Below are 18,928 nucleotides of genomic sequence, written 5' to 3'. Positions count from 1 at the left end.
TCAAAAGGAGGACAGCACAAACCCCACCACCTCACCACCACCACCACACTCGCTCAACTATTTTGCCTCCGTCAATCACTCGCAAATTCCCACACCAAGGCAACACCAAAGCCATGGCCAACCTCCTCTCCTCTCTCTTCCTCCTCTTCGTCGCCGCCGCCGCCGTTCATCATCGGCAAGCCCTCTCCATCACCTCCCCCTCCGACGTCGCCGCCCTCAAGGCCTTCAAGTCCGCCGTCGACCCCGCCTCCATCCCCCGCTGGTCCTGCCTCGCCTCCTGGAACTTCTCCGCCGCCGACCCTTGCTCCGTCCCCCGCCGCTCCTACTTCACCTGCGGCCTCTCCTGCTCATCCTCCTCCTCCGGCGGCCCGGCCCAGATCACCCTGATCACCCTCGACCCGGCCGGCTACTCCGGTACCCTCTCCCCGCTCGTCTCCGGCCTCTCCCGCCTCGCCGTCCTCGACCTCTCCGACAACTCCTTCCGCGGCCCCATCCCTTCCTCCCTATCCTCCCTCTCCGCCCTCACCACCCTCTCCCTCCGCGCCAACTCCTTCTCCGGCGCCGTCCCCGCCTTAGCCGGCCTCAAGACCCTCCAGTCCCTCGACCTCTCGTACAACTCCCTCTCCGGGTCGCTGCCGAGCTCGCTCAGCTCGCTCCCGAGCCTGACCCGGCTCGACCTCAGCTTCAACCGCCTGACCGGGTCCATCCCGAAGCTCCCGCCGAACCTGCTCGAGCTCGCCCTGCGGGGGAACTCGCTCTCCGGGCCGCTGTCGAAGGACTCGTTCGCCGGGTCGGCTCAGCTCGAGGTCGTCGAGCTCGGCCACAATTCGCTCGCCGGAGCCCTCGAGCCTTGGCTCTTCCTGCTCCCCTCTGTCCAGCAGATCGATCTGGCCAACAACAGCCTCGCCCGCGTCGACGTCCCGACGCCCCCGACCGCGGGCGGCGGCGGCGGCGGCAGCCTGGTCGCCGTCGATCTGGGGTTCAACCGGATCGAGGGGCTCGTCCCCGGCAGCTTCGCGAGCTACCCGCAGCTGTCCTCGCTGTCGCTGCGGCACAACCGGCTGAGGGGGGACATCCCGACCGAGTTCGGGCGGAAGGCGACGCTGAGGAGGCTGTTCCTGGACGGGAACTACCTGACGGGGAAGCCGCCGGAGGGGCTGCTCTCGCGGGGGTCGGCGGTGGCCTTCGGGAGCCTGGGGGACAACTGCCTGAGGGAGTGTCCGGCGAGTTCGCAGCTGTGCGCGCCGTCGCAGAAGCCGGACGCGGTGTGCAAGCAGGCGTACGGCGGCGGAAGACCGAGGTCTTAGCTTAGCTTCCTGTCGGGTTTCAGTCAGATTTTCGACATTATTAATTTTGTTTAGGCCATTCTTGTCTTTTTTTTCCCTTTTTTTTATAATTATCATCAGAGATGTGTAGAAAAATAAAAAAAGAAAAACAATAATAAATGTATTGAATAAGAGGGTAAAGAGGATAAAGAAATGAGGATATTATAAAGGAAGGGGGTATCTGCACGTGTATTTGTATATTTTTTAATTTTGTTGACATAATTTAAATAATTAGATATGATGATCTCTATATCATGTTTATCGTGCTCATAAGTTTTTATTGTCCAGATAAATTTAGAATGCATGCACTAAAATTTTCTTTTCTGGAGTAACCGGCTCGTTGACCAAATGATTTTTCGACAAACTCAAGGGCGATTTTTTATCTAAAGATGCCATCAAATGCTTATTTAATTTTTTTTGTCGAAATGAAAGAAAAAATAATACTCGTATTTTGTAAATAAAAGAATGATCTTGCTTAAATACATCGTATGGGAGATCTAAAAGTGTTCGAAGGTAGATTTATACTCTTTACTTCTAATCTCACATTCATTCGGGGAAAATGACATCACCGGTGTCACATAATTTTCGTACAGCGTTTGCTCACGTGTCATAACCTTTCAATCGATCGCTCAAGTATAAAATGTTCACCTTGCAAGAGTAGGAAATCTGACGTGGCATGTCGCTTATAGTCAATGTGTTGTAAAAGTCAAAACACTCAAGTGATCGCTTGAGAACGTTACGAAAGTCATGAAACTTGGGGTGTCTTTTTTCCTATTCATTCCATTTTCTAATTTATATCCTCATTATAAAAAAAAGGATAATGACACAAATAATCCCTGAACTTTGGTCAAATGCGCAATTTGATCCCTAAATTTTTAATTTGTTTAATTCAGTACCTGAACTTTAGCCTAATGTTTAATATAGTCCTTGAACTTTTAATTTGTTCTATATAGTTCATGGACTTTTGGTGCATGTTCAATGTAGTCCTTAAACTTGAATTAATGGAATGACTATATTGAACATTTTCATATAGTTCATGGACTATAACATGCATTAAAAGTCCATGGACCACATTATACATCGGGTTAAAGTTCAGGGACTACATTGAACAAATTAAAAGTTTAGGGACCAAACTGCACATTGCGCGAAAATTCAGGGACTGTTTGTGTTATTTTCCTTTAAAAAAATAGAAACAAAGACATAGAATGCATTTTTTTTTAATTTTTAATTTTTTGGGTCACTCCGACCGCCCAAACAGTTATGGAGGAGGGCTTGAGTGACGTGGGAGTGAAGTCACAAAATAAAAAAGTGTTTTGTTGTTTTTTTTTGGTCTGAAACACGAATAAAAAGTTGATTTGTGGAAACTTCTCATTTCTTTTAATCGGTGTTTTTGTGGCGGATCTCGCACACGCATCTGACACTCAACTTGACATCTGCAGGAATGCGCAGGAATCTTTCGAAATTTGTGAATAAAACAAAATATAGCGGGAAAAAGATTTATTTTTTTTTTCTATTTGAAATAAAAGAAAACGAACGACTCTTGTTATAATCCCAACTAAACCCAAACGGTCAGAAAAAATGTCTCGACACGAGATCCGTCGCAATTAGGCGACACAAAAAAAGTGATTCGGATATCCGCTCTGGAAGTGAACCGAACTCATGGCGTCGGAACTAAGGGTGAGCGGTTTCAAGGTCGGTCCAAGTTTCACCTAGAACCTTCCCGTATTTAGAATCTTGAACTTATCTCCTCATAGGTTCCAAGGTCCACTCAAAGTTCCACCCGAACGACATGTTCGTATTTAGAATCTTGAACTTATCTCCTCATAGGTTCCAAGGTCCACTCAGTTCCACCCGAATGATTACAAGAATCATCATCACTAATGAACACCATTTGCTGCAATATCGCACGATTGTGCTAAGACGAAAACAAGGAAAACGCAAAGACCTGGAACTTGGAACTCATTTGTCGGAGTCGATTCCCAAATTTTTGGAATTTGAAATGTACCATGCATATTCTACACTAAAACCATCATCACCCCTAGTCGGAACACGTGTTGCATCGCACTGATCTTGTGGAAATCCAAACAATAAGATAAAGAAAGGTATAATGACACAAAAAGTTCGTGAACTTTGGCTCAATGTGCAATATGGTCCCCAAATTTTAATTTGTTCAATGTAGTTCCTAAACTTTAGCCTAATATTTAGTGTTGTTCATAAACTTTTAATTTGTTCAATGCAATCATTGACTTTTGGTACATGTTTAATGTAGTCCCTGAATTATATGAACATGTTCAATGTAGTCATTCCATTGTCCCTGAGTTTGAATTAACGAAAGAACTACATTGAACATTTTTACATAATTCAGGAATTAAATTGAACATGTATCAATCAAGGAATACATTGAAAAAATTAAAAGTTCATGGATCACATTGCACATTGAATTAAAGTTCAGTGATCACATTGAACAAATTAAAAGTTCATGAACTATATTGCATATTGAGTTAAAATTCAAGAATTGTTTACGTCATTTTTTCACAAAGAAAAGATGACCGAACCCCTACAAAAGTCATTAGTTAAACTTTATCTGATGTCAGAAAAAAAAATAGAAAAAACTTTATCTGATGCATGATAATGACAATGTCTATTTTATCATTTCCTTTCTATAATGGTCGGGACCCACTTTCTTCTACCCCTTCTTGGACCAATAAGCTAAATGTCTTATTGAGAGATTCGCTTACTTCATTTAGGTAAAGGTTGGACATTTGCACAGTATCTCTTTAAATATATTCTAAAATTCTCATATATATATATTTCACTGTTTTTGAATTTACGACAGTGAAGTAGTCACAAGAAAATATCAAACTGTGCTCTTTGCACATATTTATTTTAAACTTTTTTTTTGTGACACCGATAATTTTAAACTTGTATTTATGTGACCTATTTACCCTCTATTAAGATTTCATCAATGAGCACCGTTAAAAATTTACCTCCATGGACGGCGAAAGGCTAATGGTCTTGACGTGCCCACGTGGTTTAAGTGCAATAAAAATGATGTCGTTTTTGCTGGAAAATCATCTCGTGGAACCTTAATGGAAAGTAAATTTGTCATGTGAACACAAACTTGGAGATTTTGATGTCGCAATAAAGAGTTTATGGTAAATGTGTCACGGTGGGTATAATTTGAGATTTATTGTGTTACAAAAAAAATTTAGGGTAAATTTGTCACAATGGAAATAATTTGAGGTTTTTGATGGCGTTTTTCCTTTCAAAAAAGAATATACTAACATTTGGTTTATCAAAGGCTTGCTTAACAAGTTTTGCTGGAGCAATGATTAAATTAACTAGAAGTGGAACTAAAAATTTTCAAGATATTTTTAGAAAAATGACAAAAAAAACCTACACATTTTAATAAAATCATTAACTTCAAATCATACATTTAATAAGACTTAACAAGTGCCCAACCCAAGAGCACTCATTTGAGATTTGAGGTACTCAGCTTGGCAATCACAGGAAGAGTTGGTCAGCAATCTTCTCCAAAGGGGAACCGATTTTATTCAAGCAATTGAATCTTAACAAGTGACATATCTGTACAAAGGCAGAAATGAAAGGGAATTAATCAAATAATGTGTTCTCCAGGTACAATGAAATAATGTGTCATTCTCACGTTTACACAATCAGGAACACGAACTCCCGAATCGCGGCGATCTCGCCGATCTTCTTCAGCGTTTCCTTGGTGGGCTGATCATCCAGCTTGATCGAGATCATACATTCCGAGTTCTCCGAGTTCATGGTGGTCCTGGTAGCTTTCATGAAGCCGATGTTCACGTTGGCCTCTCCCAGGATGCTTCCGATCTTTCCAATCAAACCCGGCTGATCGATCGCCCTGCAGAGCAGGATGCACCCTTCCAACCGAACGTCTACCTCGAAATTCCCGACCTTCGTCAAGAAGGGGAGCCCGTCTTTTACCCGTCCCTCCACTTCGATATCCCCGGACGTCGATAAGGCGCTGTCGAATCTCGATTCCACGTTTGCAATCTGAACCCGGATGAACTCGAGAGGGTACTCTGGTGAACCTGTCAAAGTGACTCGCTCTTCGGAAATTCTGAGTCCTCTTTGCTTAGCTACTGAATCTCCATTCACCCAGTTGACGATGACGCTGGAAATGGGTTCGATCAGGCCCTTGATAACCCCTGCCCGGAGGAGTTTCGTATCAAGTTGATCTGGTTCTCTAGCGGAAGCGTACGTGACTTTTACTGCTTTAAAACCACCTCTTCCCGCTATTAGTTTGACGGCAAATCTTCCTAGATTGATTGCAAGGTCCAGAAATGGTTTCAACTCTGCAAGAACCTGATAGAACAAAGGAGCATTAAAATGTGCAGGACATATTTCTAATGAATGTAGAAGAACTGGTAACTATCATCAGATATATATGACAGCATGTTAGTGGAACGGTTTCTTTAGCCCAGAAAAGGAGGTTTATTAGACCTCAGATAACATCGTAATAGACGGGCATTCGCATAAAATCAAAGGATCAATGCAGGACTAACATTATTTGTTCTACTATATTTATTCATTAATTGTTAATTAATTTCTGGAAGAGAATGAGGGCAATGGCTTCTGAACATAGATGCATGAACAATCCAACAACATATATGCAGTATGCTGCTTTTAAGGAGCACTTTTATGTCGCATGGTGTTAGCTCATGAAGAGACTAGATGCTACACAATATAAAGATGCCAGACGATACCTCAGCAGCAACCATCGGTTCGTTGACTACAGTTGAAGGAAGTTCTCCTTTTAAAGCTTTAATGACAGCTTCTGCAATTTCGATAGCCAATTCTTCCTGCATATTGCTTTTGCTGTCATCTAGTGGCACATAAAATGAACATTTCAAGCATTCATAAACTCGGGCCATTCAACCAACCTGAGCTTCAAAAGTACTGTCTCCAAGATTTGGGGTAACGATAACTTTCTCATGTTGGACCAGCTTGTTGTCTTTTGGTGGCGGCTCCTCTATCAAAACATCTACTGCTGCCTATTAGAGAAATCACTTCAATGTTCCAGATGACATAATTAGCAGTCCCCTAAAGACAAAAGTGAGACAGAAATAAGTACCCGAGACACAATTCCTGAATCAAGTGCCCTGACTAGAGCATCTTCATCAATCAATCCTCCATGAGCAACATTCAGAATTTGAACGCCTTTCTTCATCTTTGCAAAGGTCTCGTCATTAAGCATCTTCTGTGTGGCAGGAGTAAGATGCATATGTAAGGAGATGAAATCTGCATTTGCTATGGCTTTGTCGAATGTCACCAACTCCACCCCAATTGCACGGGCTAGATGACCAGAGGCGTATGGATCATATGCAATTACGTGCATTCCAAGACCTTTGGCACGTCGGGCAACATCAAACCCAACCTCGACAAAACCCATAACAGCAAGGGTCTTCCCTGAAAGAGACATGCCCACATACTTTTTCTGTTGCCAATTACCTGCATTAGCCGATGCATGTATGCCAAAAGTCACTTCAAGTTTCTGGCCATATTGTCACAGTCAAGTTCTTTCCCTCTCTATTTAGCCAAAACAGTTGAGTGTCTGACTATCCAATTTGAGAATATGTAGTATGTACACAAAATAGAAGATCTGTTATCATCAAGTGTTCCATTAAAAAATATATGCCAGATTGATCAAAATTCGTTTGGTTATCTGACAGTCAGCTATAGAAAATTGTCATCATCAAGCAGCTCCTCTGCAAAATTCTACGTTCTGGATGAGAAAGACATTGCTACTATTAATGAGGAAATATATTGGTAAACATAGCCCCTGCATAAATATACTGAGATTCACAAACTCAACCTCCTCCTTCATCATCCTGATTTCTCAAGGTCAAAAGGAACCTCATAAACCAAAGAAAATGTAGTTAGCTATTTCAATTTATACGTACGGAAAAGGGTTTCCTGAATTTACACTGCATCTTGCAGTAACTAGTATGTGGTTCTACTAAGATATCTTGAAACACCTTCTCAGACTGATTCCGCTTCAGAATCATATTTCTGACTAGAATATGAAACTCCTCTCCTCTTATTCTTCAAACAATAAGGTATAGAAAGAATCCATCTAGACCCTGTGTCATTCCAAAAAGAAGGGGCATGCAGTGCTCATGGCTCAGAACACATCAATATTTGGGACCTGCATAATCTAACGGGTAACGCCAATTGGCCACGTCTGGCCCAGGAGCATGCAACAAATTTTCCCAAAAAAGGCGCCTAGAGAAAGCATCCAATTATTGCTGTTGTACCCTTTTAGATCACAAAATCATAGTTGCACATGAGTATAGCTAAACTTTTTACACGCAGATTCCAGGATACAGTTGTTCTTGTCTCTGATTGTTCCACACGAAACCAAACCATTATCCAATGGAATCGTTCAGTAACTTCTGATTATGGAATATATTCCAAAAACTTTAGGGACAAAAGTATCTCATGCCATGAAAGTTTTCACAAGTAAATATGCATTAACTAGATGCAGAAAGACAATTCAACAGTTACCATTTGAGTCCCTTCCCCATGTATGAACAACCCCAACATATAATACTAAACAATGCCAAACAGAACAAACAGCCAGAACTAGAAGTGCTAAAAAAGGATTGAAATTCATAAAACAAACGCTGACCCGACTTCACTGAAACTGCAGCCTGCGCAATGTTTCGGGCCATGGCCGTCAGGAGCGCAATCGCGTGCTCGGCCACCGCAGTTGCGCTCGCACTCGGTGCATTCACCACCAAGCACCGATTCTCGTTTGCCGCGGCCAAGTTCACATTGTCGATCCCACCCCCGGCGATCCCGACCACCTTCAGCCTCCCGCGGGAGCAGCCGAACACGTCCCTGCTCACCTTCATCTCGCTCCCGACGATGAGCGCGTCACACCCGCCGATCCTCGCGCACAGCTCCTCGGGCGCGAGGTCAACGGCGTAGTCAACTTCCACGAAATCCCTGAGCATCCCCAGCCCCGCATCCCCGAGCTGGTCCGCCACCAGGACGGTGAACCGGTCGTCATCGGAGGCTGCACGCAGGGCTGCCGGCGGGCTGCGAAGGGCACGGCGGAGGGATACAGAGGCGGCGAGGTTCGGCGAGAGAGCACGCCTGGAGGAGGGGAAACTGCCGGTCGCTAAGGCTTTCCCGAGGTTGATGGTGCACGCCATGTCGTCGTGACGTTGGGTTCGCTCGAGGAAGGTGGAGAGGGAGGGAATTTAAAGAGCATGTGGCCGTGGTTCTCATGGCGGTTTGGGGGGTTTTTCACGGAAAAGAGAGGGAAGATGAAGGGAAGCTGTGAGAAAAAATGGAAGAAAGAAAAAACAGTGGGAACTTGGTCAACAACGCCGAGGGGTTAACCAACTTCAGAAGAATGAAGAAAGTCGTCGCTTCCACCGCCGTCGGCGGTGGACGGTGGCTTCGATCTCCGTCACGGCCGACGACGGAGTTGAAGTGCGACCTGGTCTCAGCCGCCGCCGTCTTCTTCCTCCTCCTCTTCTTCTTCTTCTTCTTCTTCTCACGTGGTCCCTTCCCTGCAGATGCAAGTGAATTGTTCCTAGTCTCACTGCACCGATGATGTCTTAACGCATTGCTTTCTTTCTAAAAAAGAAATTATCACTTATATAATATATAGGGTTAATACATCGAAAAACCCTTAACTGATACACTCGTGACACATTTACCCCAAATTATTTTTTTGACCATAAAAACCCCAAACTGGTACACCTGTGACAATTTTACCCCGAACATACCACAAAAAACCCAAAACAGTTAAATACGTGACAATTTTACCCCAACTAATTTTTAATATTATTTTTGAATTTTTTGAATTTTTTCTTTTTCTTTTCTTTTCTTTTTTTTTTTCTTCACTTCAACCTTTGGCCGGTCGCCGATCCGGCCGAGCAGCCAGCAGAAGCCGGCAGAAAGCCTCGGCGACGGCAGCGGGCCGCCCTCGCTCGACTCGGCAAGGGCGACCCTCGCCGGATCTAGCGAGGCGGCCCTCGCCGCGTCGGGCCGCCCTCGCCTAGGGCGACCCTTGCCGGATCTAGCGAGGCGGCCCTCGCCGGCGTCGGGCCGCCCTCGCCCGAGCTCGGGCGGGCCGTCCTCGCCCGCCCAAGCGAGCCTCGCCGAAGCCGAGCGAGGCGGCCCTCGCCCGAGTCGGGCGAGGGTCGCCCTTGCTACTGGGCGGGCGAGGATAGCCCTCGCTCGGCCAGCCGGAGAGCAACCCTCGCCCGACGCGGGCGAGGTCGCCCTCGCCCCGAGATCGGGCGAGGCGGCCCTCGCCCGAGTGTGTCACAAGTGTACCGGTTTAGGGTTTTTCGTGGTATTAACCCTAATATATACACACACATATACACACACTTATATATGCACTACCAAATGTGCAAAAGAATTGCAAAAAATGGGCATTTGCAAAAATCAAACAAAGTTAATTAATCGCAGAATATTTGAACTATTAAATAATGTAAGGAAATAAATTGCATAAATATTCGTGGGAATGTGATATATGTGAAAGAAAAACCTTTCGAGCTTTGAATTTGTTTTCCGAAAAAAGGGTTACTTTTGGATAGGAAATATTTAATACTAGTAAACCGTATATAAGTGCATGTTAGAGAAATAAAGGGAAAAGTGTTAGAAAAGTCCTAAACCTATTGCATTGGTGCCAATTTAGTCATAAATCTTTTTTTGGTGTCAATTTAGTCCTAAATCTTTTGAACTAGTGTCAATTCAATCCTTTTGGCTAATTTTGACCCGATTTTACTAATGTGGACGCCGGCTAGCTTATGTGGCACTGTTGATGTTGACGTGTATAATTTTTAATAATATTTTATTTTTAAAATTATTTTTTGATTTTTTTCTTTCTTTCTTTCTCCCTTCTTCCCATTGCCGGTGACTGGCCTTCGGCCAGGCGAGCCTCGGCGTGGCCTGAGTAAGCCTTGGCAAGGGGAGCCCTCACTGGGGCTCGCCTAGCCAGTGGCTGGCCATCGCCTGTGGTCGATGGCCAGTCACCGGCAAAGGGAGGAATGGAGAAAGAAAGAAAAAAAAAGAAAAAAGAGAAAAAAAAGAATCATAAAAAACAATTAAAAAATTGAAAAATATATTAAAATATTATTAAAAAAATTCAACGTCAGCGCTAGTCGTGCCACGTAGGCTGGCGATGTCCAACCAAAATTAGCCGGAATGACTGAATTAACATTAATTCAAAAGGTTTAGGACTAAATTGGCACTAAAAAAAATTTAGGATTAAATTGGTACAAATGCAATAGGTTTAGGACTTTTTTAACATTTTTCTCGAGAAACAAATGATTGAGATTCTTTTGAATAAAAAAGAGTTCTTTTGATTTAAATATATCACTGACGATGTAATAAATTTTGGTAAGATGCTTGAAATTATTTATATTTCGTTTATTTATTCTTCGTCTTGTAATTTAAAAAAGAAATTTTATTTACCCATTATTGGGTCACTTTATAAGCTAGTGGTGTTTTCGCCGACCTTCGATTTTCGACATTTAATAAAAAAAAAACTCATTTAGGATTACAATCTTCATTGTGATTAAATATACATCTATTGCTTATTTATTTGAGAGGATGGCAAACTTTTCTGAATCCCATCGGCCAAATCAATCTGGATTAACATTACTTGTTAATGCATTCAAATTTAATTTGTCGCCCCTTCGGTAGATATTGATGTTATTTGTGAGCTCAACAAATTAGATGTGCATATCAACATAGTAAATTTTGAGCTATTTTCTCCTTCTTTTTTCCCCTTATATCTTACCGTTCATTTTTCTTTTTTGCATTTGCTCCCTGCCTTCTTTCTCAAGCCGGTTGTTGTTTATCAGAAAGGCGTAATTTCTGTCTGAGGTCGATTTTGGACCTCCACATTATAAAAACAAAAAAAAAACATTGTTATATATGTGTTTCTTATCATAGCAAATGAATGGAAAGGAAAATTACCAAAAAAATCATAAATTTATTGTATTTTTATCAATTCAGCCATAAACCTTTTAATTATGTCAATTGAGTTCTAAACTTTTCATGTTTTGCGAATTAAGTCAATCTGGCTAATTTTGGCAGGAAATTGCTAACGTAGATACTGATCTTTTGACATGGCACGGTCAACGCTAATGTGGATAATTATTTTTAATTTTCTTTTAATTTTCTTTTTTTCTTCTATTTGGCTTTTATTTATTTATTTTAACTATGGTCGACGAGGGTTGCCGGGCTCTTGTCGGTCACAGTTGAGGCCATCACGGCTTTGTGTGAGGTCATCCTAGGTCAGATTTGGGTAAGGTGGCCTCACTCGCAGCCGCAATGGTTTGGGCGAGGGTCGCAAAGCCCTTGTCAGCCACAAGTGAGGGTTGTGCCTCGCCTAGACCTGGCTAGGGCCATGACCCTCCCTCACTACTAGAGAGGGCTTCGTGGCCCTCTCCCGTGACCGGGGAGGACTGTGCAGCTCTCATCGGCCACAATAAAAAAATAAAAGAAGGAAAAGAGAAGAAAAGAAAAAAAAGGAAAAAAATTCAAAAAAAAATAAAAAAATTGTTCAATTCAGTGCTAGCCGTGCCACAAAAAACGGCTGGTATCCACGTCAGTAATTTTCGGTCAAAATTGGCTGATTGACTCAATTGTCAAAACATAAAAATGTTTAGGACTTAATTGGTACAATTAAAAGATTTTGGACTAAATTGGTAAATGTGTAAATGGTTCAAGATTTTTTTGGTAATCTTTTCCAATGAACTCGGTAACTAAATTGATGGATAAATATTCGGCCACATTCTTAGTAAATGTTAAATAGTGCTTCGACATCTGTACTACCTTATAAAGTGGACTTTGAAGTTGGTGCCCACTTCCTCCTCTTTAATAGATAACCGATCCAATTTTTCGCGAAGAGTTTTTTTTCTATTGTATATGTCATGATCTGAAATTTTTCATACAATTTGAAACTTGAAAGACTAAAAAAAAAAGGGTACACTTGTGACAGATTTACCCTAAATTATTTTTTTGACCATAAAAAATCCCAAACTGGTACATCTGTGACAGATTTACCCCGAACTATTTTTTTGATTACCAAAACCCCAAACTGGTATACCTGTGATAATTTTACCCCGAACTAATTTTTTAATATTATTTTTTATTTTTTCGAATTTTTTTAGTTTTTATTTTATTTTCTTTTTCCTCTCCTTTTCTTTTTTTTTTTCCTTCACCTTTAACCTCTGGCCGGTCGCCGATCCGGCGAGGTCGGTCCCGCCGGCCGCTGGCGAGGCCGACCTCGCCGGCAACTGGCAAGGTCGGCCTTGCCCCACCCCTGGCGAGGGGTCATCCTCGCTGTCGCTGGCAAGGTTCGACCTCACTGCTTTTGGGCGAGGTTGACCTTGCCAGTTGCGGCGGGGCCAAGCCTCGCCAGCGATGGCGAGGACAACCCCTCGCCGGCAACTGGCAAGGTCGAACCTCGCCAGGGGTGGGCAAGGCCGACCTCGCCGACCAGAGGTTAAAAATGAAGGGAAAAAAAAAGAAAAGGAAAGGAAAAAGAAAAGATAAGAAAAACTAAAAAAAATTCGAAAAAATTCGAAAAAATAAAAAATAAAATTAAAATATTAGTTCGGGGTAAAATTGTCACAGGTGTACCAGTTTGGGTTTTTTGGTGGTCAAAAAAATAGTTCGGGGTAAAATTATCACAGATGTACTAGTTGGAGGTTTTTTATGGTAAAAAAAATAGTTTTGGGTAAATCTGTCACAAGTGTACCAGTTTAGGGTTTTTCGTGATATTAACCCAAAAAAAAATGAACCTCAAATGATTTACACAAATTATATATTTTTATATATAATACTTATGCAAAATATAAACGCTTACTTTTACTGCACACTCTAATCAAGTCCTCAATAGCGCTAATTTAAATGTCTCGTACTCTAAACTCGATTAATTTGTAATTTTTGTTTGGATGAGCCTAATCTGAATAAATGAAATCTCTAGATTTAAGGTAGGAGATTATCTTACTACTTGACCCAAGAGTACAATAGTATGATAACATTCAACGAGTGATATCACATTACATTTCGAGGAATCACTATAATTCAGAAAATGACAATCATTCATTTGACGAGAGTAAAATATATCTTCGTTATTTAAATATTCATAATAGAGTAATTCTATCACTTGAGGAAATAAAACATGTATTCTACATGATTCAAGTTCTTGGAACCCAACTCACATCTAACATGTTAACCGTTTCATCTTTTATAAGCACGTATCACAACATAGATTTACAAACATATCAAGATCCATATATTGTCGTACATATTCACAAAAGTCGTTTCAAAGACAAATCAGCCATGCCAAATTTCTTCATCACTTGCTCACTTCAGGAAGATCAACTTACTCTAAACAACGAGTATTCGCTTACACTTTCCAAACATATTATTTAAGTTAATTTAAGATGTAAGTCGGGCATTATTAACAATAATCATGTAGGCAATGAATTAGAACTAGAAGCCATGATATGATATTTAGTTTTAACACTCAAATGCACATATATGACTTATTAATTTCATGATCACGTAGTAGCTCATTGATATACACATGTGAATATCTATTCCCTACTTTTTATTGGTCAGAAACCATTTCGACTAACGAGGCATCTCAATTAATGAGATATTGTCACCAACAATTCATGGGAGACGGAATCATAAAGACCTCTATGCCATGCCTCTCAACCCATCCATCACGGGTGTCTTCTACATCAACAAAGATAAATATATCACTGTAAATGGCTATTCTATAATATTACATCACAAGCTACATAAGCCATACTAGGCTACACAAGCCATATCATTTTGTGTATGAATCGTAGGACTTATGTCCTCTCAACCTATTCATTACGGGTGTCCTCTACATCAACAAAGACAAATACATCATTGTACATTCGCATGATGATGGCTGTTCCATAATACTGCATCATAGGCTACAAAAACCATATCATTTTCCTGAAACACGAATAAAGGTATTGATTTGTGGAAACTTTTCATTTTTTAATTGGTTCGGTGTGGACGGATTTGCGGTATTTTGTGGCGGATTTCGCAAACTCATTTGACATTGAACTTTGACATCAGTAGGAATGCACAAGAATCTTTCGGATTTATGAATTATAAAAATAAGCGAGAAATGGATTTTTTTTAATTTAAATTAAAAGAATTCAGATGCTCTTACGATAACCACACCAAAATCCTAACGGATAGAAAATCTCTCGATATGAGATCTGTCGTAATTAGGTAACGCGATAAGAGTGGTTCAGATATTCGCTGTTGACGTGAACCGAACTCGTGTGGTAGGAAGATGTGTTACATCGCATTGATCTTGCTAAATCCAAGTTTGTCAAGAATAAGATAAAGAAAAGATGACTCGACACCTACAGAAGTCCTTAGTTAAACTTTATCCGATGTATGACAATGAAAAGATGCCTATTTTATCATGTCTATTTTATAATGATCGGGACGCACTTTCTTCCCAGCCCTGTTGGACCAATAACCAAGATATCTTACCAAGAGATTCGCTTACTCCATTTATGTAAATGTTGGACATTTGCACATTATCTCTTTAAATATATATTTTTAATTTTCATATATATATTTTTAACTATTTTTATTTATAATAGGAAAGAAGTCACAAAAAATCTCAAGATATGCATTTGTGATATATTTATCCTAAATATTTTTTTGTAACATAAAAAATTTCAAATTTGTACCTGTATGACATATTACCTTACATCAAGATTGCACCGTGTTGACGTGGATGTGCCCACGAGGCAACAACGATGTCGTTTTGACTGGAAAATCATCTCACGGAACCTTGATGGATTGTAAATATGTCACACAAATACGAGTTTGGAGATTTTGATGTCACAATAAAGAGTTTATGGTAAATATGTTATGGTTGACATAATTTAAGATTTTTTATGTTACAAAAAATTTAGGATATCTGTCACATTGGACATCATTTGAGGTTTTTGGTGGCATTTTCCTTTTAGAAAAAAAAAAGAAAATTACAAAAAAGTCGTAAACGTATTACACTTATACCAATTCAGTCATAAATCTTTTAATTATGCCAATTGAGTCTTAAATCTCTTCATATTTTACCAATTGAGTCCATTTGGCCAGAAATCGATGATGTGAATACCGACCGTTCTATGTGACACCGTTGACGCCGACGTGGACATTTTAAATAATATTTTAATATTTTTTTAAATTTAAATGCAATTGATGAAACCGTTGCGAATGCTCCAAGTTTTAGAAACCACTTTGTTTTGCTTGCGGTCCATTCCCTTCATTTTTGAGGAGGGGTGGTGAGAGAGCTGAGCTGGAAACGAGCCCTCGGGGTGCTGCTGCTTTAGAAAGAAAACTTCTCTTGCAATTTGTCAGAAATTCATACCAATTCACATAATTATTTGAAGGGGAGTCCGTCTTTTACCTGCCCCTCCACTTCGATCACCCCGGATGGTGATAAGGCGCTGTCGAATCTCGATTCCACGTTTGCAATCTGAACCCTGATGAACTCGAGAGGGTACTCTGGGGAGCCCGTCAAAGTGACTCGCTCTTCGGAAATTCTGAGTCCTCTTTGCTTAGCTACTGAATCTCCATTCACCCAGTTGATGATGACGCTGGAAAAGGGTTCGATCAGGCCCTTGATAACCCTGCTCGGAGGAGTTTCGTATCAAGTTGATCTGGTTCTCTAGCGGAAGCGTACGTGACTTTTACTGCTTTAAAACCACCTCGTCCAGCTATTAGTTTAACAGCAAATTTTCCTAGTTTGTTTGCAAGGTCCAGAAATGGTTTCAACTCCGCAAGAACCTGATAGAATAGAACAAAGGAGCAATGAAATGTGCAGGACATATTTCTAATGAATGTAGAAGAACTGGTAACTATCATCAGATATATATGACAGTATATTAATGGAATGGTTTCTTTAGCCCAGAAAAGGAGGTTTATTAGAACTCAGATAACATCGTAATAGATGGGCATTCGCATAAAATCAAAGGATCAATGCAGGACTAACATTATTTGTTCTACTATATTTATTCATTAATTGTTAATTAATTGCTGGAAGATGATGGTGTTTATACTTGGAAAATGAGGGCAATGGCTTCTGAACGTAGATGCATGAACAATACAACAACAATAATGCAGTATGCTGCTTTTAAGGAGAACTTTTATGCCGCATGGTGTTATCTCATGAAGAGACTAGATGCTACACGATAGAAAGATGCCAGATGATACCTCAGCAGCAACCATCGGTTCGTTGACTACAGTTGAAGGAAGATATCCCTTTAAAGCTTTAATGACAGCTTCTGCAATTTCGATAGTCAATTCTTCCTGCATATTGCTTTTGCTGTCATCTAATGGCACAAAAAATGAACAGTTCAAGCATTCATAAACTCGGGCCATTCAATCAACCTGACCTTCAAAAGTAGAGTCTCCAAGATTTGGGGTAACGATAACTTACTCATGTTGGACCAGCTTGTTGTCTTTTGGTGGCGGCTCCTCTATCAAAACATCTACAGCTGCCTATTAGAGAAATCAGTTCAATGTTCCAGATGACATAATTAGCAGTCCCCAAAAGACAAAAGTGAAACAGAAAGACGTACCTGAGACAATTCCTGAATCAAGTGCCCTGACTAGAGCATCTTCGTCAATCAATCCTCCATGAGCAACATTCAAAATTTGAACGCCTTTCTTCATCTTTGCAAAGGTCTCGTCATTAAGCATCTTCTGTGTAGCAGGAGTAAGATGCATATGTAAGGAGATGAAATCTGCATTCACTATGGCCCTGTCGAATGTAACCAACTCTACTCCAATTGCACGGGCTAGATGACCAGAGGCGTATGGATCATATGCAATTACGTGCATTCCAAGACCTTTGGCACGTCAGGCAACATCAAACCCAACCTCTACAAAACCCATAACAGCAAGGGTTTTCCCTGAAAGAGACATGCCCACATACGTTTTCCATTGCCATTTACCTGCATTAGCCGATGCATGTATGCCAAAAGTTGCTTCAAGTTTCTGGCCATATTGTTACAGTCAAGTTCTTTCCCCCTCTTTCTAGCCAAAACAGTCGAGTGTTTGACTATCCAGTTTGAGAATATGTAGTATGTACACAAAATAGAATATCTGTTATTATCAAGTGTTCCATTAAAAAATATACACCAGATTGATCAAAATTCGTTTGGTTATCTGACAGTCAGCTATAGAAAACTGTCATCATCAAGCAGCTCCTCTGCAAAATTCTATGTTCTGGAGGTAACCCCTGAGAAAGACATTGCTACTATTAATGAGGAAATATGTTGGTAAACATAGCCCCTGCATAAATATACTGAGATTCACAAACTCAACCTCCTCCTTCATCTTCCTGATTAATCAAGGTCAAAAGGAACCTCATAAACCGAAGAGAATGTAGTTAGTTATTTTAATTTATAGTATGTGGTTGAAAAGAATCCATCTAGACCCTGTGTCATTCCAAAAGAGAAGGGCTAATTGCCTAATCTAACAGGTAACGCCAATTGGGTGCGTCTGACCCAGGAGCGTGCAACAAACTTTTCCCAAAAAAGGCGCTTAGAGAAAGCATCCAATTATTGCTGTTGTACCCATTTAGATCGCAAAATCATAGTTGCACATGAGTATAGCTAAACTTTTTACACGCATAATCCAGGTCCCATGTTCTTGTTTCTGATTGTTCCACACGAAACCGAACCATGATCCAATGGAATCGTTCAGTAACTTCTGATTGTGGAATATATTCCGACAACTTTAAGGACAAAAGTATAGCACGCCATGAAAGTTTTCACAAGTAAATAGGCATTAACTAGATGCAGAAAGACAATTTAACAGTTACCATTTGAGTCCCTTCCCCATGTATCAACAACCCCAACATATAATACTAAACAATGCCAAAACAGAACAAACCGCCAGAACTAGAAGTGCTAAAAAAGGATGGAAATTCATAAAACAAACACTGACCCGACTTCACCGAAACTGCAGCTTGCGCAATGTTTCGGGCCATGGCCGTCAGGAGTGCAATCGCGTGCTTGGCCACCGCCGGTGGTTTTCATGGCGGATTGGGGGGGTTTTTCATGGAAAAGAGAGGGAAGATGAAGGTAAGATGTGAGAAAAAATAGAAAGAAAAAATAATGGGAACTTGGTCAACAACGCCGAGGGGTTAACCAACTTCAGAAGCATGAGAAAGTCGTCGCTTCCTCCGCCACCGGCGGTGGATGGTAGCTTCGAGCACCGTCACGGTCGACGACGGGGTTAAAGTGCGACCTGGTCTCCCCGTCTTCTTCTTCTTCTTCTTCTTCTTCTCGACGCGTTCACAGCAGATGCAAGTAAATTATTCCGAGTCTCACGAGACCGATGATGTCTTAGCGCATTGCTTTCTTTGTAAAAAAGAAATTATCACTTATGCATACTACCAAATGTGCAGAAGAATTGCAAAAAATTGGCAGGGAAAATGTCGGGAAAGTCATAAACCAATTGCATCACTGCCAATTTAGTCGAGAAAATTTTTGATATAATGCCAA

The 18,928-nt window shown here is 41.1% G+C and overlaps 2 protein-coding genes and 1 pseudogene across 2 annotated transcripts; 1 reads left to right on the top strand and 2 right to left on the bottom strand.

Moving 5' to 3' along the window:
* LOC115690413 (LRR receptor-like serine/threonine-protein kinase FLS2) lies at positions 1-1,365 on the top strand. Its single transcript, XM_030616745.2, has one exon. The coding sequence runs from the start codon at positions 114-116 to the stop codon at positions 1,305-1,307; it is 1,194 nt and encodes a 397-aa protein (XP_030472605.1). The 5' UTR covers positions 1-113; the 3' UTR covers positions 1,308-1,365.
* Positions 1,366-4,854: 3,489 nt separating this feature from the next.
* LOC115690415 (D-3-phosphoglycerate dehydrogenase 3, chloroplastic-like) lies at positions 4,855-8,919 on the bottom strand. The gene is made up of 5 exons (XM_030616748.2): positions 7,999-8,919; positions 6,442-6,818; positions 6,251-6,361; positions 6,074-6,169; positions 4,855-5,672 (listed from the first exon to the last, which is right to left on the bottom strand). The coding sequence occupies exons 1-5, from the start codon at positions 8,525-8,527 to the stop codon at positions 4,992-4,994; spliced, it is 1,794 nt and encodes a 597-aa protein (XP_030472608.1). The 5' UTR covers positions 8,528-8,919; the 3' UTR covers positions 4,855-4,991.
* Positions 8,920-15,795: 6,876 nt separating this feature from the next.
* Positions 15,796-16,995, bottom strand: LOC115663649 (D-3-phosphoglycerate dehydrogenase 3, chloroplastic-like; annotated as a pseudogene).
* Positions 16,996-18,928: the final 1,933 nt, after the last annotated feature.

Source organism: Syzygium oleosum, unplaced genomic scaffold (assembly GCF_021117445.2).
Source record: "Syzygium oleosum isolate NSW1041296 unplaced genomic scaffold, Sole_v2.1 Sole_v2.62, whole genome shotgun sequence".
NCBI classification, from domain to species: Eukaryota; Viridiplantae; Streptophyta; class Magnoliopsida; order Myrtales; family Myrtaceae; genus Syzygium; species Syzygium oleosum.
The sequence above is the reverse complement of the archived record's forward strand: the minus strand, read 5'-3'. Positions and strand labels throughout refer to the sequence as shown.